This window comes from Solea senegalensis, linkage group LG5, assembly GCF_019176455.1.
Source record: "Solea senegalensis isolate Sse05_10M linkage group LG5, IFAPA_SoseM_1, whole genome shotgun sequence".
Taxonomy (NCBI): Eukaryota; Metazoa; Chordata; class Actinopteri; order Pleuronectiformes; family Soleidae; genus Solea; species Solea senegalensis.
The window spans coordinates 4,013,840-4,039,818 of record NC_058025.1 but is presented as its reverse complement, the minus strand read 5'-3'; the positions used below and the strand labels follow the sequence as shown (position 1 = coordinate 4,039,818).

The window sequence follows — 25,979 nt, the reverse complement described above, 5'->3', positions numbered from 1 at the left end:
TGTAGATATCTTTGAATGGAGATCTGTTGCATCCTCTCTTTGAACCACGGCTTTGAAGATCTACTGTCTGAAGCGATGAGCCCTGGGCTTTGAGGTTAAGCATATCCTTGTTATGTATTTCTGTGTGTAGTGGTGTGGCTATAATGATTGCCATAAAAGCCATTACCAGGGGCCTCGGGGGCCACGGGGGCTGTGGGTCTCGCTTTATTACACCGACCCGTAAGACAGTAATTACACAATGTCTATGTTGCTGTGGCAACACTGGGGTTCTCAATGGCTAATGCAGTATTTATGTTAGGGGAGTGTGGCATTTTGTTTTTGTAGCCGTACGTATGTATGTGTGTGTGTGTGCGCGCATGCCGCCTTTTGTACACGGGCACATTTCAGAGAGGGTGGGACATAGAGGAGAGGAGGTTGACCCATTAGTGGTATTATGCGCTATTTCACTTCACTGCTTCCACTGAACGTTGACGCCTGGGTGTCAGGACAACCTTGGAAACCCTCGTCACTCAGTCCACTCAAGCTGCAACCTGCCTGATCTAGACTGATCCAAACTTTTGGAGACTTTATGTCGTCATAAGCCCAGGAAACCTCATGGCTTTGTTTTGTTTATGGCTTGTTTAAGAACATTCAATTCGGGCAGCCATATAATTACTTTTTTCCCAACTCTGATACCACTGTGATAATCGTAAAATAGCTGCAACATAAGCTGCATTGTGTTGTACGTGGTGTTTGCTTGTTTTCCCTGATTTACAGGCTTTTTCAATGTAAATAAATAAAAAGCTGTCCAATGCGAACAGATTAGACCAAAAACAGATTATAGTTTACCATCTTTCTGTGATCAGCTGTTCTGGTCATGCACCATAGAATGCATTCAGACTCAAAGTGAGAAAACCTGCATTACAGAAGTTGTAGCTGAGAAGAATTTAATTGTAAAGTTAAGAATCATGGAGACTACGGTGCAGGGAAACATGACGCAAGCAGCTGGTGTGATCTGTGCCATCAGGAGCTGTTAATAAACCCTGTCCACAACAATGACTGACAGGCCAAAAAACCCTCCAGGAAATATTATTGCATATATTTATCTCTAAAATGTAGGGAAATCTGCAAAGGCACAGCTATTTACCAAGAAGAATGAATCCACTAGTGCACTGTTATTATTTATTTTGAATAAGTAAATCAGACATTTCCAAGAGGCAACATGAGTGACTGTTCATTATAGTGTATTCTGACACTGAGCCATGTCGGCATCGCTCTGTTGACTCAGACGATTAGATCAGCAATCACTAAAACTAATCTGGACTTTATAGATCGCTCTCTCTCCCTCTCTTGCTGAGATACACACACATGTTTGAGCAGCTATTCTTCTCAGCACACTGCGTTGACTTTCATTCATTTGGACCACCTAAACAAAGCATTGTCCATGACCATAACTACAACCACTGAATGCCTAACCTAACCGCAATTCAAATCTTAGCCCTAAACTTGCTTAGAAATGAGCTTCTGCCTCATTAGGGACCAGGTTTTGGTCTCCATGAGGACTACTGGTCCTGACAAGGTCAGTATTTATGCCAGAAAATGTCCTAAACATTACAGAGAGAGAGAGAGAGATTTTGTGTGTCAAAGTTGTGTTATTATAACTTGCTGATATAAGAAATAAGTCAAGGTCACGCCTTCAAAACGGAAATGAAGGCGTGACTTGATTATGCAAATAAAGGGCAACAGTAGGACAATAGCGTTTCATGCATGGTTGCATTTTGTTGCCGCTTTCATCTGTCAGTACTACAGTCATATTTGCTTCTTGCACTAAATGGTTTGTTGTGGTTTCCACGTCAGTCCTTACAAACCTCTCTCATCCCCACTTTCTTTATTTTTCCAGTGTAATGGTGAAATGTGAATCTGTCATGACATTTTTAGACGTTCTTTAGTTCTCTGTTCATGAAATATGCAAAACAATATAATTGCCTAAGTGATGTATTAGTTGAATACTAAAACAAAAAAAAGATGGTGAAAATAATATTTAGATGCTCTCATGAAAATTGAAGCAGTATTTATACTTTTGCTGACATTTGTGCATGTACTACTTTTTTGTTTTTTCTATCACCTACTGTACGTTAAGTGCCTTTGACATTGGTGTTCTGATGAAGAACCCAGCAGTAGGTCTGAACATCTCACACATCTTTATTTCTTTCTTTTTTTCCCCTTTCTTTCTTGCAAGATCTTTATCTCCACTGTCAACAGGGACTCATTCTATAGCTTGTTGTTTCCATGTTTATTTTTTCCCCCTCAGGCACTTCATATGCAGTCTTTGCATTGTCTTTCATTCCCACAATGTTAACACTTTGTGCCCAGTCCAGCCGCACCTGTTATCTCCTTTCTGTGCTGTAGACGTGTAAGTATTTTTCTTTAGGTTTAGTTCATGGTTTGTTGGCAGGAATTGAAATTGCCACCCATAAGTATGTTTGTTTGATTGTATAATAACATTTAACATTTTAGTTTTGTTTTTCATGGCCTTTTTTTTTGTGTGGGCTTTTTTTGTGCTTTAAGCAAGAGGTCGATATATTGACAGAGAGAGTGTGAATAGAGTTGTGAAGCAGTATTTACATCCTTTCTGCCGTGTGAAGGCCACTGCAGTTCCCTGACGTGCATGGGAAAGGGAGGGGTGTCGCCAATAAGACATCACTATAGTTACCTTTAAAGGACATTTCATGGCTTGACACTAGATTAATGTGAGGTAGTGCTTCTCTTTTCCTGTGCCTTTCCTATCAAAGACCTTTTGCTCTCAAATCTGACCAAGAAAAGAGATTGACTGAGTGTTTCTTTTTTTAATGATTGCAGTTTCTAAAAAAACAGGCTTTGATTGACAGCTACCGCAAACAATACGATACGAACGATACAGATAATTTCGCGATGCACTGATTCGGTGGTAATTAATATATTGCAAGACAAATCTAATTAATTTATTTTCTATGAGCAATTTCATGTGAAAAATGCTTTATCTGTGATTCTCATGTTCAAAATAGATTTCATTCATTCATTCATTCATTCATACAGTCATATCGCGATACATCACGATATCTGTCTGACTGTTCAGTACAGTGAAATCTGGAAAGGCAGCATAATGACATGTGACAAATAAACTCTCAGCATGTAGAATCAGGAGCGGTTCATTTGAGAGCCGTCATATCATTTCCTTCTTCTTCTTTGCAGTGCATAAACAAATCACGCTTAGCCCTGTGAGCATTAAATCCAGCTGCTGCCATGGACAGACCTGATAGTTTGTTTACCTTTATATTTTCACATTTTAGAACGCACTGTAATAATACACATATTTCTTCCTTAGAGTGTGATAGTTATAGAAACATTGTAATGCCAATGCTGCAAATGAAGTGTGAAAAGCAATGTGGGCGCACTGCACAATTGTTTACCATGACGACTCCCCGTGGATATTGATTATTGATCCTATACTCACAGTATACAGTAATTACCAATGTTTTTGGCTGCATTCGTGTTCTGTGAGCACCATAAATAAAGAGATTATTTGATTTTGGTGGTGATTTAGGCACTGATCTGGAGTCAGGATTTCATTAAATTGATAATTAACCTTGCAGGATGGGGAGGTTTTTGACCTTTTTCTCTGCTAAAAATGTGCATATTGCTTGAGTAGTCTGAATAAATATAAACGTGTGATAGTACCACCCCACGTAGTAGGTCTGCGTTATAGACCAGAGTCATTTGGTCCAAATCCAAACTGAGTGGGCTTGGCTGTGCTTGTTGTTTTTACTTCTAAGCGTAAACTACAAATACATTAAGAGCATATTGAAAATGGCTTTATTTCTCTCATATAGTGCAAGAACTATGCTCGCACTGTATAATAAACCATTACTGTTGGTGCACTTCCTGTTTCATTTATGCTTCTAAAAGACTTTAATGATAGACATTAGGTATCAAATTTGATTTTATTTATGCATATCCGTCATAATCGGTGTTAATGTTGTTAAATATTGGATAAGATGCCTTTTTCTGCTCCAGACGTGTTTGTTTCTTAATGGGGGGGGGCTAAGGGCTTCAGCTGCTTTTATGCCAGCACTTTATGAGACAGAGTGATTTAGTGCTGGTGTCTTTAATGACATGTTCATAACACTGTGTTTTTCTTGAATGGTTATGTCCTCTCCTCACCATTCGTCCTCATTACTATTATCCTGCCTTCATTGTCTTCTGTGTAAGGGCCTCACCATACTTTTCATGTTCAGTGCTTGCACAGAGTGGGAATTTCAAGCAAAGCTGCTATTAAATAGATTATCTTCATCGAGAGTGTATGCGCCGTAGTAAATTTCTGAATTATTTGCACTTTCAGGCCATTCATTCAGACTGGTGTGTTCTAGAGAGACTTCAGGGATTTTCTCATGACATGGTTCTTTGTCACACTTCAGTGCTCCATTGGCCAGAAACACTTAACTTAACCTAACTGCACTTCCAGAGAAACTGGATGTTAAAAACACCAGATGATATAGACTTGAACCAAAGTTTTTATGTCCATTTATTGACAGGCAGGAGTCTTGACAGTTTTTTGATGAACCGTTTTCCCCTAAACATTTTAACAACTCTGCAGTTTAGTCTAAAAGAGCAAACTCCCAAAATCTTTTGGAAAGGATGTTTTATTGTCATTATGCAACTGAAATTGCACAACGAAGGTTGGTATGAGATCAGATCATAAAGTACATACTATTATGGTCATGATGGAGCTGAATAATTTTAAAAGTACGTTATATCTACATTTATTCAAAAATCCTACAGTTTTCCTTTCTCTAAATTTGCCTCAGTCGGTGTTAAAGGGGCTTGAAGGGTGAATTTCGTGTATCCAAACCATGAATTTAATGGTGTTTGTCTTTGTTCTACTGCATTTCTGCAGCACAGAGTTATTTGTGGTTTTATGTCTCTCTCTTAAGGGGAATGTAAAATTCCACATGAATAATTTCTACTGCGCAGACAAGGAGATTGATTCTTGCTGCTCCTTTGTTGGACGATTCTCACAGCGTGAAGCGATGCGCGCTAAACTGAAAGGTTTGATTTATCCTGAGGGAAGATTTTTTCCTCTTACTTTCCATGACTCCAAACTTTCATCATTCAATTTTCAATTCTGTCTTTTTTACCCCCGCTCTTCCTCTTTGCTATTCTTATCTCATTCCTATCTTCTCTTAACTTACTGGCCCTCACTCTTAATATTGGCAAGTGTTGCTATCTGCCTCTGCTGCTGTTCTCTTACCTGCCTACCAACCCTGTCCTGTGTGTAACCCTGTTCATGTCACACACTCTTTAAACTTTAAAAATAAGTGAAAGAAAAAGTAATGGCTGAGATTTTATCTACTGTACTTGTGAGATCAGTGAAACTCCAGTGTACCTTGTATGATTTTGGACTGTCCCAGAAGACTCTGAACATTAACATTTGGGTTGACCATCTACTGTAAGTTTACTATCTAAATGAAACATGAATATTAGACACATCTTCCATTCATTAACCCTAAGTTGAAAGCGTTAACAAGACATGAATCTTCAACAATAACTTATAGGAACACCCATCTTTTTCTTAGTTGAAAGTTAAATCTAATGATCTTTACATTAATGTCCTTAGTCAAAAACATTGGAGACAATGTATATGTGTGTTCTGCCACCTCCTCTTTGCTTTTTTTCTCTGCACACGTAAACGGATTGATTGTCAGAACGTGATTCATCTTCTTCTGCTGCTTACTACTCGCACATGCTAATGACATTTTGCGTGGCTTATGATGACACTGTCTGACTTGTGGTTCATCTGATGACGTAAATGATGACTTGCATAGTATAGCCTTTGATTTCGTAGTTGTATAATAGATATATATATATATGTGTATGTATGTACATATATATGTATGTGTGTGTGTGTGTGTGTGTGTGTGTATATATATATATATGTGTGTGTGTGTGTGTGTATATAATACACACGTCGTCCAATCTTTATGCGTCATACCTGATGTCTTAACCAAGTTTATTAGACCCATGTGTCACAGTGTGGTTTAATGGTCTGAATTTTTATTGCATTTTCCTTGATGACCACACAAAGCTGCTTTACTACAGATTTCAACTATGTGCAGCTATTCTGCCACACATCTTTTATACCCATTCACACGCTGCAGACATACTTGTCGCAAGCAGCCAAGGACACTATGGGCATGTAGACGAACGGAGCCGGGAATTGAACCCATGATCTTCCAGTTGAAAGACGACTCCCTCTACCGCTAAAGCTACTTCCGCCCCGTAATGTGCTTATAACATTGCTAAAATCTGTTGTAGGTTTACTGTGCTGTCGTCTCTGAAAAGTTTCACTTGTAATAATTTAAATTCCTGACTTTTCAAGTTATGGTAAGACATTAAAACTGACAACAGACAACTTTCATTCTCCCTTGTGGCTCCTGTTTGGTGTTTGTTGTAAAGATGCAACAGTAATGAGGTGCTTTTCTGAGGGCTGGTGTAATAAACACCCCTGGGTGTGTAAACCATTGTGTGAATGCGGTTTCGCAGAATACAGATTAATGAAGTTCTTTAACAAAAAAAAAAGAATCCCCCTATAGCCTTTTCCCTTTGTGGGAGAGAATAACACAGCAAAAACAGGGCTTATCGTTTCTCTGTTTTCATGCTGTCACTTTTAATCATAATGATAGAGAGAGTAAAGTACGGTAATTGTTCCAATATGTTGGTAGAAAAGATGTTTCACATGGTTTTAAAGAAGTGATCAATCTCTTTCATTTATGATGTATTCTGATCCAATTCTAAATAAGACAACAAATAACAGATCTGCATAGAAAAGTAAAAGTGTATATGGAAATCACTATGTTTAGCTGCGACAAAGGACAGCTTAAGTGACTGCCACATTGACAACCGCTGCGGGCCTTTATTTTTAATTAGTGGCAGCTCCTCACTTCATTACCTCTGGCATAACTGATAACGCTGCTGTTTGTCAACAGACGTTCTCACCTGCCAATAACGTTTAGCTGAACTGCGAGAGGCCTAAATGTCAGGGCTGGAAAAATGTGGCCCCTGACTCCAGGAGGTGGGAGAGTCACACATTCGAGGTTTTGAGGGACAGGACATTACAGCGCAGTAAGACAACAGCATATAAATACAACTTTGATTGAGTGCATGACAGTGAGTGATGGTGGCTGAGCAAGGAAATGTGGAGAAAATGACAACATCTTGAGAGCCTTATTGTGTGTGTGTGTGTGTGTGGTTCCGTACCGCAGGCTAATAATCATGGCTTCTCTCCAGATGGAGGAGTGTACCCAACTCAGCAGAGGTCTTCCTGTTTCCTTAGGGCAAACAACGTAGGGGGTAGTAGTGTGTGTTTGTGTGTGTGTCGGAGAGAGAGAGAGGATGTATTGATCTGTCATATACAGAAATCTCCAAGGATTGATGATTGAGGGCAGATGGAGGAAGCCAAATTAGATAAAGACTTGTGGCACCATCAATCTACAAAAGACAGCGTTGCTAACACATACCTTTATTGACTTGTATGATTGTAAAAATGGCTTGTTGTCAGTGTGGTGAAAAGTCTTCTGACTTTGTAGCATCACTAGTCATCACTTGGGGTGGGCCAAAATATTAAATTTGTGATATATCGTCATCCTTCCATGTGCAATATGATAATCGATACTCCAGGGCAAATATCGATGTTTTAACCCTTTATCACCTAAGCCTCAAAATGTTTGTCTGGACTGTTTATTTTTCTTATTTTAACCACAAAAAGGCCAGAAAATGTCCTGTGAGTAAGTGCTTTTGTCCATTTATCCAGAATAACTCAATATCTGGCAATTATTTACGGTTTACTGCATGTTAAAATAGTGAAAAAACACTAGTCCTACATGAATACCAGATTTTGCTTGTTAAATTTGAAATTTGAACAGTATAAAACATATTTAAAATAACATTTTTATCTTGAGACTTACAGTATGCCAATATTAGCGGTTGTGAAAGTGTTATGGTTGTTGGTGCAGATCTACTGGGATTTTCATGAACAAACATCTCTAGGGTTTGCAGAGAATGGTCAGGGTAAAAAAATAAATATCCAGTGAGTTTCTCGAGTGAAAATGACTTGTTGATGCCAGAGGTCAGAAGAGAATGGCCAGACTGACTCAAAACACTCATTACTACAAGGTACGAAGAAAACCATCTTTAGAAAGCACAAGCACAAAACCCTGACCTTTGGTCACTTCTCCATCATGAACATGATGTTTTTCTAGCACAGGATGTGCACTGTATATGTTGTTTATGTCATGATTACAAGTTCCACTTGAACACAACCGCAAACAGGCTGAAGATCAAAGCGTCCAGCTGAAAATGTCTCTTTGGATTGACTTTCAAAGAAACACCCTTCTTTCTTCTACATGCCATGGACTGGCAAACTGTCCATTGTGTACCCCTTGCTTTTCGCCCATATAGGTCGCCAGGTCTATTAATTGTCCACATATCATAACATGCTTACTCATGTCTTGCCAAGCATTTGGATGATGTGGCGAGCATCTTCGCGGTGCGCTCCTGTCATTCTCTTGAATGACAGGTGTAAATGGGCTTCCTTCTCGCTCCTGTCACAGCGCTGATAGCCGATGTCGCCGTGTCTTAAGTGCAGCAGAGAGATCCCTGCAGATCACCCACTCGCTCCTATTACCCTGACGTGTGTCCTTCCTTATACACACTCATTCATACTGATGAAGGAATTTACAGTTCCTGCACAGCCAACCACTTGTGACTCGCAGGTCTATAACTCACTGACGTGCACACACACACACACACACAGACGCATATTCCTACAGTTCCACATGAATCCACATCTACAGAGAGAGTGACTATAGTTGCCACGTTAATCATGAGATAAGTGCACGGCCGTGACTGTTCACACTGACAGAACATTATTCCATGATTCTTGTATAACTTGTTCATGTAACAAGCCTCTTTTTTATTTTTTCCCAAAAAAAACATTTTGGGAAATTTATTCTTCTGCTTTCACCATCTGACAACATGTTCCCCGCTCTGAGGCACTTGAGTAATTAACACTAAATTGCCTCCCCAGCCAAGTCGAGCTCCCATTGGAAGAAATGAATCACTGTGTGTGAGAGAGAGAGAGAGAGTTAAATCTCATCGTGTCTGGTCTTGTTTTTTGAGTGTTTAATAAATTTCAGCGCCGGGATAATTAGCGTCGCAGAGAAGAGTGAGAGGATAAAAACAAACAAAGGCTTTCTCTTTCTCTCTTTCTATGTGTGGCTGTAGCAGGCGTGTTCAGCTGATGCTCTCTGGTGGCTGAAGTGTGTAGGTTGCCGTCATGGCAGGAGGACAATGCAGACTTATTCTTAACTCTCCTGACACATTTAGTCACAACAAGTCACTTCCTGTGGCACTGAAATAACTTTGTGGTGTGATAATTATGCAGAGCTGTGGTTATACTGTGGCTGTTTTTTTTTTGTTTGGGCCAGGAGTCACGATTGAGTATCAGAGCACACTGGGTATTGTGTATTAGAAGGTCGCCATCTAGAGTCGGGATAGAGACAGTGCAGAGTGGTGCACACTCTCTGCTGTAGATGTGTTTGTGAGAGGCATTTCATGAGATGGAGACGTGTGATGTGATGAGGTCAGGGGGCACAGACTAACACCTTCACCTCACACAAGCTTGTTTTTATATCTCAGTGAGGACACATCATAGATACATGATATGACTTACCCTTAATCATCACAACTAAATGCCTAACCCTGAAACCAGGTCTTAACCCTGAAAATGCTCTTTAAAGCTGTGACAAAATGTCGCCACAAGGTCAAAATGTCCTCACAAAGATAGATTTGTATGTTTTATCTCAATCTCACAAAGTATATAAATACTGTGCGTGTTTAAATGCACACACAGTCTGGTTGCCATGACTTCAGAGGACATTACATTGACTTACATTAATTTCCTGGAGACTTTTACCATATTCTTACCATAACTACTACTGGCCTGACCCTAACTCGTCCGACCCATACAACTTGATTTCACCTTAAATTTGTAATGGACAAGTCACACACACAGGTTCATACTGCTATCCTTTGAAGGACTCACTTTACCTTAACTTTAACCTTGACCTGACAACAATAAACGTTAACCAGTTCCTCAGAAATTAGATTCTGCCTTATTAAGACCAAGGTTTTGTTCTCTGTGAGGACTACCAGTCCTGACAAGGTCAGTGTTTATGCCATAAAAGATTCTAAAGGGGTAACAAATACAAAACACACACACACACACATATACACACACAGTAAGGTTGACAGGCAGCTCTCCCAGAGGTCTCAGAGTCCCTCAGGGACCTGGTGGTCAGTGAGGTGGATATTCTTAATGTCAGTCCTTGACTGTCAGGGCCAAACGCCCACTAACTGTGAGAGGGTGACTCAACAGGGCATTTACTTATAGAGACTAAGATACACTTGACTTTACATTGATGTATTATTTAGAACAGCATTGGAGAGGATTGCATCATCCACACCTTTTCATGTTATGTCGTGTTGCATGTCATAATTATATATATGTGTATTAATGTGTTTTGTTTGTTTGATCTACGGGAGAAAAATACTTTTGTATTTTGCAGGATAATAATTGGCAGCTTGACTTGCTTCGCTGAGAAAAGTGCTTTAATGACGTGAGCGCAAAATCTTATTGTTTGGATGAAAGCTCTAATATTGGAGCAGTTGTTGTCGTCCGTATCACACTTTTTTACCATTTGTGTGCCTGTAATATAAAAAGTAAAGGATGGATTTTGATTATATTTTCTGGAGATGTACAGTAGGTTATGACCCAACAGAATTTAGTTTTGCATTGTCAAAGTTCATGAGATTGAGGTGGTTTTAGTTTACATTTTCCTTATCAAATAAAAACATGTGGGTATCGCTCAAGTTGACGAATGAATATATATATATATATATACACAGTATAAATATGCCTTTGCATGTTAGACAGGCCACTTTTACCCAGTATGTGACGTTGATTTTACCTGTTTTTATTGTACGACGTATATTTGTGTTGTTTTTATATTTTCTACCGTATTTTATTATTTGTATTTAGGTCTTTTAGGTCTTATGTTGCTGTATCTTATTTGTCTTCGATGTAGGGAACTTTGTTTCAGCTGTTTTTAAAGTGCTTTATAAGTTGGATCGGATTGGATTATCAAATCAAAAAGTTCTCATCCTCGTATTTGAATAGAGAAGTTCATATTTTGATGGTATCTTATGTGCATGTTGTTTTAAGATGAATCTATAAAAATAACTTGAAGGCCCACATATTAAATTTTAAGTTGGCTCAAAGCTCAGACAGTGAAACTTTTGAGTGTATCGACACTTTGTGAAATGGAGCAGCCTTGGTGTCTTTCCACACGTAAACAGAACCTTCTTTTCAAAGGTTTTCTGTCAACATGGAATTGTTTCAAGACAAAAACAAAACAAAATGCCTCTAAATGCTGTAGTTTATATGTCAGGCCTGAATGGCAGAGAAGATTTTGAGCTTTAGGTCAGAGAGGTGGGGCTATGACTGCATCGTTTTCCCAGCGTTGTGTTTCGGTTATATTCACGAAAATTCAAGGGACCGGTTTTGTGTCCATAAAAAGCCAAAGAGATACAAATATTAGGTATTATGCCGCCGCATTCATTACGACATTAATCAGAACCATTTACGAAACAATGACGTGTGCAGTGCATCGAAACAGGAGACTTCTTGTTGTAGTTAGATCATCTGCCCAAACATGTCTGATCTGTCACTCAGAGAGCTGTTAATTTGTGTTTTCTCATCTCTTTTGTTTCGACAGGCTTTTGTGTGTTTGAGTTGTGTGTGTGTGTGAGATTCACTGGAGACGATCTGAGCAGACACAAAGGCACACTCAACTCAAAAATAAATGTAGACGGCACAAACGAGAATTCAAGTTGGAAAAAAAAGCTGATAAAGGGCTGTCATTATTGATATATATTGTAGGGCTCTAGGCAGTCCCTAGATTGAGAATGATCAATATGCCTTTTATGATTATCTACACTATAATCTCAGGCTTTTGTTGCCGTAAATGACAATGTAATAATATATATGTATAATGTCAGTGAAAAGTGAGATGAATACATGGTGGCGAGGTGGCGAAGCAGAAAACTCAAAAGATTTGATCATGTTTTTATAATAGAAAACACTGGAAGTGTCCATGCTGTGGGGTTTATCAGCATCTCCCTGCGCAGTCTCTGTGAAAAACTGTGATAAGCGTGTGTTCTGAGTTTGTCGCTATCTGGAGCCAGAACAATGCAAAAAAAAGAAGAAGCACTTGAGTGTTACACTTGGTGGGAAGTGTGTGGTGAGTGCCAGTGTTAATTTTACACCCTGACTGACTACATGTTTGGCATTTGGACCAAACATTAAAATATACAAAACTTAAATATCTCATCGGCGACGTACAGGTACAGAATTTGACTGTGAGTGAGGGAAAGAGGGAGGAAAAGGTCTGTTTGGCAGAAGATAATCCTCAAATCCTCGTCGCCTCTGGTGACAATTTGTGAAAAATTCAAACGGTGACTGCAGAGGCAGGTAGTGGTGGTCGTCTGGCATCCGGAGATGGTGCACATGTTTGGCACAAAGACAGAGATATCAAGTGTGACGTAGGCTGTAGTTGGTGAAGTAACTTACAGTCAACCCAGTGACCAATGGTTAGAGATAGACTGATTAATTAAGTTTATTTGACACATTTTTGTTCTTTTATAACCTGTTTTATGTATTTAATATTTAGCTTACACATTCTTTTTGTTCACAATTGACTCAGATTCAGAGATCGGGAATAGTTTCTTCTTCTTCTTCTTCTTCCTCGCCTTCCTGCTCTCCATCACTTTCCTTTTTAGAGAATTTAATTTGTTTTTGCAGCGTCCTATTTTTACCGTAGTTGTACCACAGTGCACACAAACTGCTGATTGGAGAGACAGACCAGAACTAGTCAGCAATTTTGTGCATCATTTATGATTCATGATACAATGAGTCAGGTTTACAGTATGGATTTAGAGAAACCACACATTTAAAGGTCCCACATCTGAACTTGCAAAAAGTCACCCAACAGTCCTGAATCCAAATTTGAGAATTCGAGCCATTATTTCTGAAAATTTGTAATTTTTGAAAAAAAAAAGAGACAAATGTCACACACCTTAACCTGTAATTTGCTTAAATTCTGAAATTTGAGCTGCTATAAAAAAACGTTTTCTATAATCTTTGGCCTACATTGATTGACAATTCTAACTATGTACATGTTAAAAACCAGTCAATTTATTTCTAAAAATCAATACAATAGAAATGAGTGTTGAAATCCCCTAATTCCTGAAATACCACTAAAAAATAATCAGTTTTACTGAATTGAAGACATTACAAAGTCCTATATTTGTACCTGCAAATGGCCAAACAAAAATCCTGAATACAGAAGAAGCTGCTAATTTGATCAGTCAACAAATAGATATTTACAGAGCAGCCTTGTTGTTTTTTTTATCAGTCAAATTCTGTGATCGTTGGCATTTGGATCGGAATGACGTGACTGAAAGTTGGTCTCATTTATTAGCAAACTGCCATTGAGTTTAACTCAAAGCACATGTGTATTTACAGCTCAAGCACAGCTTGAATAAACCTGGTGTAGTTGACATTTTTCACAGCAGATATTTGAAAACAGAGGCTTTTCAAATTACACCAATTAGAAAACACTTTAACCTCTTTCTCTCTGAGAATTGTGTTATTATACAACTGCATGTGTTCCAATAAAGTGATCAAGAAATAATTATACTGTACAGTCACTGGAGCATTGCTAAAACAACAAATCTACTGGTGGCCCAAGATTTTACCGTTTAACTGAAGTAGAGCAACATTCACTGGTTATATATTCAGTCTTTGGGTTTCAAATGAAACGAGACCCAGATACATTAAAAAGCAACGGGAGGCAATAACACATTAATTAATGCAAGTGTGGAACTCTCCAGCTCTTCTGCGTTAAAACCATCTCAGATGTTGTTGATGTTCAGACGGTTAAGTAGGTCGGTTCTCTTCTCCACCACAGAGTCGTTTAATGTGCTTACATCTTCAGGCTCCATCTGAATTCACTCTATAAGACTGAGCTTTCACTCTGCCTCACACAGTTCCCTTTTGACCACCATACAGTGCCTCATCACATCATCTCTTCCCTCCCTCTACATTCTCTCTCTCTCTCTCGTTCTCTCTCTACAGTTTCTTCCCGTGTGCAGGACCAATCTTTTCTCTTGCATCTCTTTCCCATCATTTCAATTTCAGCCTGCTCATCAATTGTTCTCCCCATCCTCTCTCTCTTTCTCTTTCCCTCTCTTCCTTCCACTCTGTCTTTTTTTTTTTTTTTTTTCCCTCTCATCTTGGAGACAGTAGTGAGCGTGCAGCCTCAAATCTAAGCTGCTGCCTGTCAGGCTGCTCCGTTTATGCGCTCTGCGCCGCTGCTCTCGTTTTCCTCTCCTCTACCCCTTTTGCGCTATACTGCACCGCACTGCACTACTCCTCTCTCTTCTCCTTCCCTTTCTTCTCCTCTCCACTCCTCTCATCTCACGCTCTCTCCTCCTTCTCCAGTCTCTTTTTCTCTTTCTTTCTTTTTTCTCTATACCTGCATCCTTCTCACATCTGCTGAGCATTCCTGCACTCTACTCGTTGTTTGGGAAAATATTTTTTCACTCTGGGTTTTTTTATTTTTCTATTTTTGCGCCTCCAATCTTTTACACTCCAGCTACTAGTGGAGGAGGATTCAGATGCTCCTGGTGCTCCAGGTTTGGGTTTTCCTCCAACTCTTTGGATCTGTGTGGACGTAGTGGAGAAGAGGGCAGGGAGGGAGCAGAAGAGCTGCCCAGGTGAGAGCTGCATCTGCTAGGGGACGTAGAGGCTGGCGACGGCAGTGGTGGCAGTAGCGGTTGATGGTTGTCCATCGAGGGTCATGCCCTGGGACTTGTGTGCTCTGCAGCAGTTGGAGTTGGAGATCCTCTCCCATTTTTGCCCCCTTTTTGGGGCAGCGTTGAATCTGGTGCCGGGAAAAGCTGCCGGGCACCAGTGGCTGCTCAGTGAAGAGTGGGCACCATGAACCAGCTGGACGCACCACGGCCAATCAACTGGACCATCAGAAAACTGTGCCATGCTGCCTTCCTGCCATCTGTGCGCCTGCTAAAGGTAAAAAACTGGCACAAGAAAGTGAGAATGAACTAAAAAAGAATAGATGTCCAGGGAGATGTGTCATGAAATATGTCATGCAGCACCACTGCATCAGTATCCTGCTGCATTCTGAAGGAAGATTAATAGAGGTGAGGGGGACACAAAATGAACGCTGGAGAAGCTGCTGTGCCACATCTCTGGCTTCACTCGGCATTAGTGGATGCAAAAAATGAAGTTGAAACTGATCTTTTTGGCAAATCTGGCAGCTTAAAACAAACTAACTGAGATGAGATGGGATCCTTTAAAGGTCTGAAAGTGTGTGCATGTGCAAAGAGCAGAGGATGAACATGTAGATGGGGGGGGGGAATTGGGAGCACAGTGGCAAGAGAGATGCGCATAGACAACAACAGATGGAAAGAAATTATAGCCCAGATTATAGAAGGAAATACATTTACACAAAGCGCGAAGGTCGAAATGTGAAATTTAAAAAGTTAAAGTAAGACATGTGAAAACAAGATAGTGAAAGAAAGAGGAATAGAAAGAGTATACTGTAAAGGGAAGAGAGGATTTGTCAGCAGATGTGAAGAGGAGACATGCTAAATTGAAAATGACGGACAGCAGAGAGGGGATTAAGGAACAGGGAGGGATGTGCAACACCAAGTCCTGGTGGACAGGTGTTCAAACACATCCACAGATGAACCAAAAAGAAAAGCCTGGTGTTAACAGTTAACCAGGTTGGGCTGACAAACCAAACCCTTTTCACCTGGACAGATGTGTGCACCATGATTTACTGGCTTTAGAATCATGAATGTGTGTAAATATCTTCTATGAATGCAGAGGTTCTTCCTGTTTCCAGTTTTTGTTGCCTGCAACCTCATCTATATTCATTCATGTGCTTTTATAAGCCAGTTATAGCCACAGAGGGAGGGAGGGCTATTGTCGGAGGTCTCCAATGCTTTTTTTCTTCTTCTTCTTCATCTTCTTCTCCTCCTCTTTCACTCTGCTTTGATGCAGGTTTATCAAAGTGTCTCACACAACAGTGTCGCTGTGATGTTGAACCACACAGCCACAGTGCCTGGGCTCATATGTTAGACATTTGCATATGTATAGCGGGTCTAAATGGATATCCCTATTATGAGGTTTGTGTGTGAGTGTGTGTGTGTGTGTGCTTGTATCTGTTGCCATTTTAGAACCTGGTCCTAATGAGGCAGACCCTCATTTCTGAGGAACTGGTTGAGTTTAGGGCTAAGATTTGAATTGTGGTTATGGTTATGTGAGGTATGAGGCTTTGCTGAGGCTGTCCGTCCAAATGAATGGATCAATGCAGTGTCTTAAGAAGGATGTCTGCGCAAACCTGTGTGTGTGATTCAGGACAATGCACATGCTTTTACTGGAGGATGCAGTTTTGTTCGTGTCATCTCTGTGCATTTGTGTGTTTATAGCTCTCAAACTGCTGTAAACATGATAGAATGTATTCCATTTACCATTTCTATTATAACTCTGAGTGGGTTCACTGGGGAAAAAGCTTCTGTGAAGACTTGGAAAAGTCAAGTGTTGTTACACAAATTAGATTTTTTTAAATACCTTTTTCTCCCTAAGCTGGATCCCCTGAGCATTAAGACTTGAATGTGCGATGTTGTTAAGTCGGAGCTTTTTTAGATTTGCATTGACTTTGTTTATATGGATACCAAATAATCAGATTATTTAATGTATTCATAGTAGGATGTGATGTTTACATGAGATGCTAAAATATTCTAACTTACATTTACGTGTTTCACTGCTGTGAAAACATATGCGTGACAACATAATGTGACTGAGTTTGCAGTACTCCTCATGCCTTGTTTGGATGAAGGTAATCAGAAAATGCTGATTATATGGCTGTGTTTTATTCAGATAGGGGATGTCACGACACACCGCACATCACAATTAAAAACACTCACATTTCTGGTGAATTTACATCAACAGGACAGTCATAAGTGGAGAAACTTGTTTATATTTCATCACTAGGTCAACATACAGCCCTAGCGGTTTGCCCTGGTGATACAGGGGGACCCTGTATATTTCCAGTCACTCCAGGATCTCGGTGCAGTGTGCAACGTTTGGTGATTTTGTTGTCTCACAGATACAGACATTTGATGGTAATTGTGCACATTTTCTCAAAGATACAAACCAAACAAAGGTAGATTACAGGCATTAAAGTCCTACCAATTTACATTTAATAAACTAAAAATGCTATATTAAAGCACATTTTTACAATATCTGTGGTTGTATTTGGCCACATTTTCCAAAGGATACAGAGGAAACGTTACTGATGTTCCCAAAATGTCTGTATTTGTGCACATTTTCTGAAAAGTGATGGATGAATATCACATGCTGATGGAGTATGGACACAGGGCTCTGTCCATTTTACGTTTCATCTAAAAAAAAAAAAAAGGTTAAATATAATAATGTAATGTAATGTCTCCTCACGGTGGTGCTGCTCAAATGAATGAGGGAAACTTGGGTGGAAGTTAACTGGCTGTTGAAGAGGAAGTTTACAGCAGGATAATGGTGGAGAAAGCTACGTTAAGAGATGCTCCATCCATATATATACTTGATGACCTTTGCTCTCTAAATTGTGAATAAATAGAGTAATCGTGCACTTTTAACTTTTCACGTTAACGTTTTGTTTTGTGATGTATCGCTATTTGATTCTTTGCAATATATTAATTATAACAGAATAATTGTATCGCGATATTATTGGTATCGTTGACCATGTATCACGTGATTCCCGCTTCTAGTTACAATACTGCATCTTTCCATTAGCTCATTATAAATACACCACAAAACAAGCTGTATTATTCAGAACTCCCAGCTGTTTACAGTGTGTTTAAAAAAAGAATACAGTATAATGAGATTGTGCTATAAAGTAAAAAAAGTATACTGCTGAACCTGTAGCTTTGCCTGTGGATGGATGTGGATCATACGTCCTGAAGCTGCGTATCTGTATGTGAATCTCCCTCAGGAGATATCAGGCTGTCAGTGTGAAATTAACTTAATAGGCCTGTTATTTTTATAGGAAATCTCTGCATGACTAGCACTTTCCTCCCATGTCCCTCTAACTTATCATTTGCCCACTGCTACCACACTGCATACTTGCTTGTGTGTGCATTTTAGTGTGACAACAATTTGTAGGCTGACTGACACAGATGTTTGCCATCTTCCCTGGCTAGGAAAATATGTCCAACAGCTTTATATATATATATATATATATATATATATATATATATATATATATATATATATATATATATATATATGTGTGTATATATATATATATATATATATATATATATATATATATATATGTGTATATGTATATATATATATGTATGTATATATATATATATATATATATATATATAACTTTTTTTATATTAAAATACATATAGTAATATTTGTGCGTAGGCGTGTGTCTGTGCCTGCCTGTGCACATGTTTCTTTATGAGTATGTGCATTTATGATGCAGCGCCACAGGCACAGTTGACGTTGCTGTGCACTGCAAACATCCATGTGTGAGCAGTTGATTTGAACCCTGCGGTGGAAAGAGACAAACAATGCATTTGATTAAGACGAAAACCGTTATGTGTGATATTAAATTAAAGGTACAGTTTGTCGACTGCAACTGAACGTCCCTCATCTCACCCTTCCCTTACTAGAGTGTTGTTGAATCTACTGTGTGTAGCCTTCAGTTAGAATTAGAACTCAAAAGATGATTACTTTGTCCATAGTGGGCTACTGTCAAACCATGGTGGTCCAGAATAAAACAACTATTTATTAACAGTTATTAAGTTATTTCAAAAAACAACCATTTAATGTTCTATTTGATATTTTATTGTTGTATATTCTTTTTAAAAAAAGAATTATACAAACATGCTGGACACAATTTACTGTATCTTTAAGTTGTTCAATGTATAGTTTTTGCATGATCTATCATCAGACATTAGATTCAATATTTAAAATTATGACAATTACCTTTAAAACTGTTGTTCTTTCAGTGCCTTCCTTTTCCACTGAGTCTGCTTTGTTGTTTCTGGATTGAGTTGGTTGCAATAAACAACTTAACCCGTAGATGGCACTAATTCCTACACACTGGCAGGGCTGTCACATTTTCCAAAAACCTAATTTATAGTGACACATTTCATTTTCATTCATTTTGGAGACTTGCATCTCCAAGTTGCTGTTGCTGCTGCGTCTGCAGCTGACATTTGTTATGTGATAGGAAACTTTATGTGCGCCCTCTGCTGAAACCTATTACCTATTACTAATGTAGGCGTGTGTGTGAGAGATGAACCTGAAACCTCACACACTCATTGATTTTTTTCACAGTGGCAAACACGGCGAGTGTTGCTCTTGATGTGGGACTGATTCTGTTTTTGTGTGTATGTGTGTGCACATGGGAAATGCTCTTCAGTGAAGCACCTCATGATGTGTATTTATTAGTTTCCCTCAGTCTATAGTCTGTTTATTTGTGCTCTGTGAAGAATCGCTAAGGCCACCACCATACAATACAATAAAGTCATGAAGCAACTAGTGATGTAATACAATAAAACCCACCCACACTGAGATGCAGTGTAATTCTGCAATATGTGTCATAGTGTACAAGAACTGGAACTGTGTGATTTACTAGTTTGCATCTTATTATTTCTGCTAAAGAGGGTTATGTTTTTGGTGGCATCTCTCTATTTGTTTATTTGCGAGGGGCATAACTCAAAAAGTAAATAATGAAATTTGATGAAATTATCTGGAGATTTTTACTACAGTAGGTTTCATCTCAGGGAAGAAATGATTAGATTTTGGTGCTGATACAGATCTGGATTCGGGATTTCTCAGTTTATTACTTTATGTTACTTTGTAGTTTGGTGAAAATCAGAGTTTATTTACACTTTGAGTGAAAGTGAGTGGCCCTCTGTAGTGCAGCAACTTTTGTATACTTTGCCTCCTAAAGCGTGTTTCACAAACAAGGAAAAACCAAAAAAAGGACTGGTGGCTCTGACAAAAAAGTAAAAATAAAACCAGGTCTTTGCCTTAAAGCAGTCCTTCTGTTCTTTTCTCTGCCTCCATTTACACTTTCACAACACCCCACTCATGTAACAGTTACACAGTTTAAAGCTGCAGAGGACGAACAGTGAAGGTGCTGTGAAATGTGTTGTGTGCACTGCCAGCAGAAGGATGTGCTTTCTTTAAACTTCAGTTCGTACTCTTTCTAAACTTTAACGTCACAGCTTTTTTCTTTTGTTGCTTAGTGCCAAACATCTGCCAAACTATGTCACTTGAAGAACTCGTTGTTGGTAAAGTTGGTAAACGTTTTGTTTAGCAGCGGTTCAGTAGATAATGTATGGAAATAGATTTGTGTCAATATTTTCAAACAACACTTTTCATGAAGCAAACACCACTTAAGAAGCAAATAAAATGTAAGTAGCCAATCACCAGGCAGCTTCCTAAGGCCCGCCCGCAAACAAAAAACTGAGGCACAAAGAACAAATCAGGGAGCGCAAAGAACAAGTGAGTGAGGGAGCGAAAAGAAGAAATCAGGGAGTGCGAAGAACAAATCAGGGAACACCGAGAACAAGTGTGGGAGTGCAAAAACAAGTGTATTTTCAAGCAATAAAATACAATATTTTTGAATGATTAAATCGATATTTTATTTGCTTCTTGTTTGCTTTATAAAAAGTGTTGTTGACACAAATCTAATTCCATAATTGTGTAACTCGTCCAGAGGGTTTCATGAAACTTAACAAAACATGTTTGGTCACATGTCTGAATAATAAAGACAAAGAGCCTCTGCAGATAAACATGGCTTTTCCAAGACAAATAGTGTAGTTTTAATGAGTAAATATATGCACCACTGTGACTTTGTCCATCTCGCGATCCCTAATAAATGTAGTTGACTGTATTTTTCCTGTCAAGTGAAACAAAATATACATTAGTTTGAGCTGAAAATATCCCCAAAAACACTTGCTCGGCCTATAAGAGCAGCAGCAGCAGCAGCAGCCTCACGTTCTGACTGTTATAAATGATCCCAAAACTGACGATAAATCAAGTTTGTGCTGACACGACTTTTCACCAAGTAATTAAATTCATTAAAACAACTTACCACTGACCTTTAAAAATGGCAAGCAATTGGTCAAGTACTACCTGACAGAAGAGTAATGCCCCCATTAGACTCGAGGAACTGGGTGTTTTCCAAAGTAGGACAAGAGCAAAGAAAACCTGGAGTTCACCGGAAAATAATCCAGACCAAAGTTTTGCAGGGTTTTTAGTTTATTGCTCCTTTGAAACCGTGTGCTCCTTTTTATCTGGACCGTTCAGGAAAAATGTTTCCTTCAGTGCAGCAAGTAGAAAGAGATAAGAATAAAGAGAGACAACAGCTGTGAAACACCATAAACACCTCATAAAATCGCTGTCAGAGCTTGTGCCTTGTTCCTAAAATAATTCCGAACATTAACAGGTGAGATTTGTTTTTAAATAAACCGAGGATCAAGCGTGGGAGAGAATCAGAAATAGAAAAATCAATCATGTACCTTTTGTTTTTTTTCGTCTGTCTTTCGCCCCAGATCTTACTTTTTGATCATCACACCACACTTGAGTTGTCTTAACTGCCTCCTCTTGTCAGTTTCAAAAAAGACTTTCATCTCACATATTTTCACCCTGTGAGAAAATGAATGCAGGTAATGGCACACGACTGGCGTGTGGGGGGCAGTAATTCAGTCATGTCTCTATACCGTCCGTCTTTTCTCTGTCATGTCTGTGTGTCTATGCCACAGTCTCGTCTCTTTTTTTGTTTCTCCTTTTTTCTCCTCTTCCTTTTATCTCATTGCCTCCTGTTATCATCAAGCATTGATGACACTCGGTCTTATGCAAAATACATGCTGCTAAAAAATAAATACATCACTCTGTAACGCTAAAAATACATTTGTGTTATATAAAAAGACATACTGTTGCAGGGCTCATCGTGAAGTTAAGCTGTGCTATGGACGATAACAGTCTTGTTTGATGATATTTTTACACTCACCATATACTGTACAGCTCCCTGTAAACTACTGGAATTCCTGTTTAGAGCCACGCTTTAATGACTATATACAAGGATTTCTGAATCACTTTGTTAGAATAAATCTAGGAAATATGTATGCAGTATTTTCAGTGAAAGAGTATTTAGTTTGTCCTCTTATTACACATGAACAATAGCTAGACCCTGACCCCTTTAAAGCGCGACGGTCCGAGACTTGGTCTGAGATTGTGGGTTTGATTCCTGGCTCCACTGCTGTACTCTCCATGCCGATGTGTCCTTGGACAAGACATGGGTCGACTACTACTAATCTCAGTGGTCATCGAAACTAGAAAAGTGCTACATAAATATAGACCTTTTACCATTTAATGGCGTTATACTCTAAATAATGGCATTGGTAACATCTGTATTTGTCCAATTTCATGCTTTATTGGAGCGGTTTTTAAGCATTACATGCAAACATGGCACAGGATTAATTCATTGAAAGCTTGTTAATATAAGACCATCAATTCATTTAAAACAACATCAATCACAAAAATTCACAGTTTTGCATCAGCAGGGCCCCGCTTAAAGGGCCCTCTTTTATACCATTAATAGATGCAGTAAGGAGACACACAGAATTGATCTCAAGAAAAAAGATTGTGTTGGCACAAACTAAGATAAAATCCTGCAGCTCCATGTTTCTAATAATCTAAAGTCTTAAATGTGTATTTGCTTTTAGCAACTAAAGAGTGTAATAGGTTTCCTCGCTGTAATCACTGGTTCTGTTCAGTTTGATAAAATACTACAACAAAACATCGCATCACTGCTTTAAAATGGTGCTTGGATATAATGTGGTTGTTTGGTTTGTTTTAAATCAGGGTCGAGCTGAATGTTTGCATTAGATTGCACACATTTGCTGTTTGATTAGTTTGATAATGACATTCTCACACTTGTGTATTTAAGCCGAATTGTATTTAACCAGTATTGATCTTGTAATGTTAGTAATTAAAAAGTTTAGCAACAGCGTTTTTATTTATTTACCTGCAGGAGAAATTACAACAAACAGCAAGGTCAAAAACTACAAGTGTGATTCCATCAGCCTTGTTTTATGTGTATTTTAATTTTGAGCATTAAAAAACCTTGAAACGCAGCATAAGATTTTTACTCTTGAGGAAGGTGAAGAAGCCTTCACATGTTTTGCATTTTTCTGCAAAAGAAAAATGATGGAAATGGAATAAAGTGGAGGAATGTAAGAAACTGCACACCAACAATAGATGGATGCAGAAACCATGTATCAGCAAGGGCTGCAACTATATTATGTGCCATATAATGTGCCATCCCTTGGTTATTTTTCTTGTTTACTTGATTTGGGTTTTTTGGTCCATGAAATACAAATGATGGAACATGTAAATGATTAGTCAATAACGGTGAATAACTGTTAATTAATTTAGTAATCGCCTAATAATCAGTTAATACTTGTAGCCCTGTAGTATCTAGTAGCCTTCTTATCTTATCCGTCTTCTGTGGTGACCAGGACTCTTTAATTTGTCCTACATGCTGCTTATCTTGGTGGAAATGGTACAAATATTATCATAAACACACATACTATAAATTCAGCAAAGCACAATATTATTGGCACAATATCAGTATCTGCCGATATAGCCTTGTAAATTGTATATTTAATATCGGTAAACACACCAAGATCCCATGTTGATGACTAATGACTAAAATAGTAAACTGAATTCGCTGCGACCTCCTTGATTTCGATGTTTGTTTCCTCTCCAACTACTATTTATTTTATTTTATATGACGTAAATTTCACTACAGAAGATAAATACATAATTCCATTTAAATTGGTATTGGTTTTAGGTATCGCTTCACATTAGATAACAAGAAAAGTTCCAATATCTTGCATCCCAACATAATTCCTACACAGAAAAATGTGGTTAAATTTGCCCTTCACTTTAATGGGAAACAAATGACACATTTACAAACATGTGTCCCCGCTCTTCTTCTTCGTCTCTGGTGCGTGAAAAGACCTCAGACTGACAGAACGACTCGCAGTTAACTCACAAACGCCGCCTTCATGAGTTTTCATTTTAAACATTATCTCGCTAATGAGCCAAAACGAGAACATTAGCTGCAAATTAGCGCATCCTTCCTTCCCTTTGTTTGAGCACCACACACGACAACAAAGACGTGGTAAATTTCCCCTGTTTGGCACACACCCCGTCGCGCAACATCACGGCGTGCGGAGACAAGCCGCTCGCAGATGTGACCGTCACAGAACGAGCAAATGTTTTCAGCAAAGTAAATGTTTTCATGTGTTGTTTTGTTTTAAATGAATACATTTTAGTTTTTGTTTTTCCGAATTCAAATGAATTCAACAGTTAATGCGGACTGATTCGCTGCTGAATCATTTATGAGAATCAGTGCTGAAAGGACCTGGTGTTTCTGGTTAAACGTATAATTTGGTAAAAGCTCAGTGTTTGTTTTTTTGTACTGTGGTAAAACTCCACAATTCACAGCTTCAGTCTTTTGTCAGACACTCGGCATCCTTGACCCCGAGCGGTGGAGTAATGCACTCAGAACACAGGACCTTTCACCTTCACACTGTCAGAGGGAATTGTGAGTGGGTGATGATGGGCTGTTTAATAATAGATATGAGCAGTAAGTCACGGATTCCTCCTCATGCACTCTGAACTATACAATTTACTGGCATCGGGATGCTGACACGGTTAGTGAGTAAATTTATAGCCGGCATTTATGACCGTTTGTATTCATGAACGTTGCCAGGGTTACACGTTTGTGTGTGTTTGTTTACTCTGTAGCTAAAACTAAAAGGTGCCGCAATTTTTCTTGGAACCTGCGTTGGATTTCTGTTGCACAACATAAGCTTTGAAGTATTTCACCATCGCCGCTCCTCACCAGCGCGATGACTTCACCTGACGTGAACTGAGAGCATCAAACACGAAACCTGGGGCTCTAATGTTTTTGAAAGGAATATGAAAGTCTGGCTTTTGGTGGCCGAGATATAATGCCACAGTTTAGAATGCAGTGACATCTAATGGTTAGACTGCAAAGTGCACACCTAAGTTTTCCCAAAAGCGTAAGGAAACTACGGTGACCAAATCTTATCGGAGAGTGTGTAAACACACTCTCTTTATTGTCTCCTTCTGTCTCTGTTGATTCATGCATCAGGTTTATGTGATAGAGCCTTTTTTTTGTTCGTATTGAAAATACCAAACATTCATAGTGTCATAGCTACTGCTGCACATCAAATGGCTAAAAAAAATTGCAATCTCGATTCCCAATTAGACGTGATCCTAAATTCCTCTCTGAGTTTCTCACCCCAAACACAGCCTTGCCACTGCCTTCTCTCTCCACATATGAAGCACCTTTACGTCACGTGATTCAGTAGAGGTCGGAAAATGAATGGTGATGAAAACCAAGGTGGTAGTGACGAGAATCACACAACCACCCGACCCAAGCTTGTGCCGAAAAAAGGTTTGCATTCGGTTCGCCAAAGCATACTGTTTTTGACTGTGTATAATGGTTGTTGTTATATTATATTTTGACTGAATGTTTAAGTTTATGGACAGGAAGGAATACAGTACTTTTCATTTTATGAGCCTTTTTTTGATTGGCAAAAAAGAGACCTCACAAAAAAACTAAAACGTTTCTATTTTTAAGTAATTACACATTCATATAAACACACCTATGAGTGTCATATTCAATTTCTGC

At 38.8% G+C, this 25,979-nt stretch overlaps 1 protein-coding gene across 10 annotated transcripts in view; it reads left to right on the top strand.

Moving 5' to 3' along the window:
- Positions 1-25,979, top strand: part of trpm3 (transient receptor potential cation channel, subfamily M, member 3) — a 175,066-nt gene that overhangs the window by 15,433 nt on the left and 133,654 nt on the right. For 4 of the 10 annotated variants that reach the window (XM_044025455.1, XM_044025454.1, XM_044025453.1 and 1 more), the window contains exon 1: positions 14,616-15,223. The exons of the other annotated variants lie outside the window; for them this stretch is intronic. In XM_044025455.1, coding sequence (XP_043881390.1) covers positions 15,134-15,223 — 90 coding nt within the window. In that variant the 5' untranslated portion in view covers positions 14,616-15,133. Of the gene's footprint in view, positions 1-14,615; positions 15,224-25,979 lie in introns of those variants that run through there. 10 annotated transcript variants of the gene reach the window in all.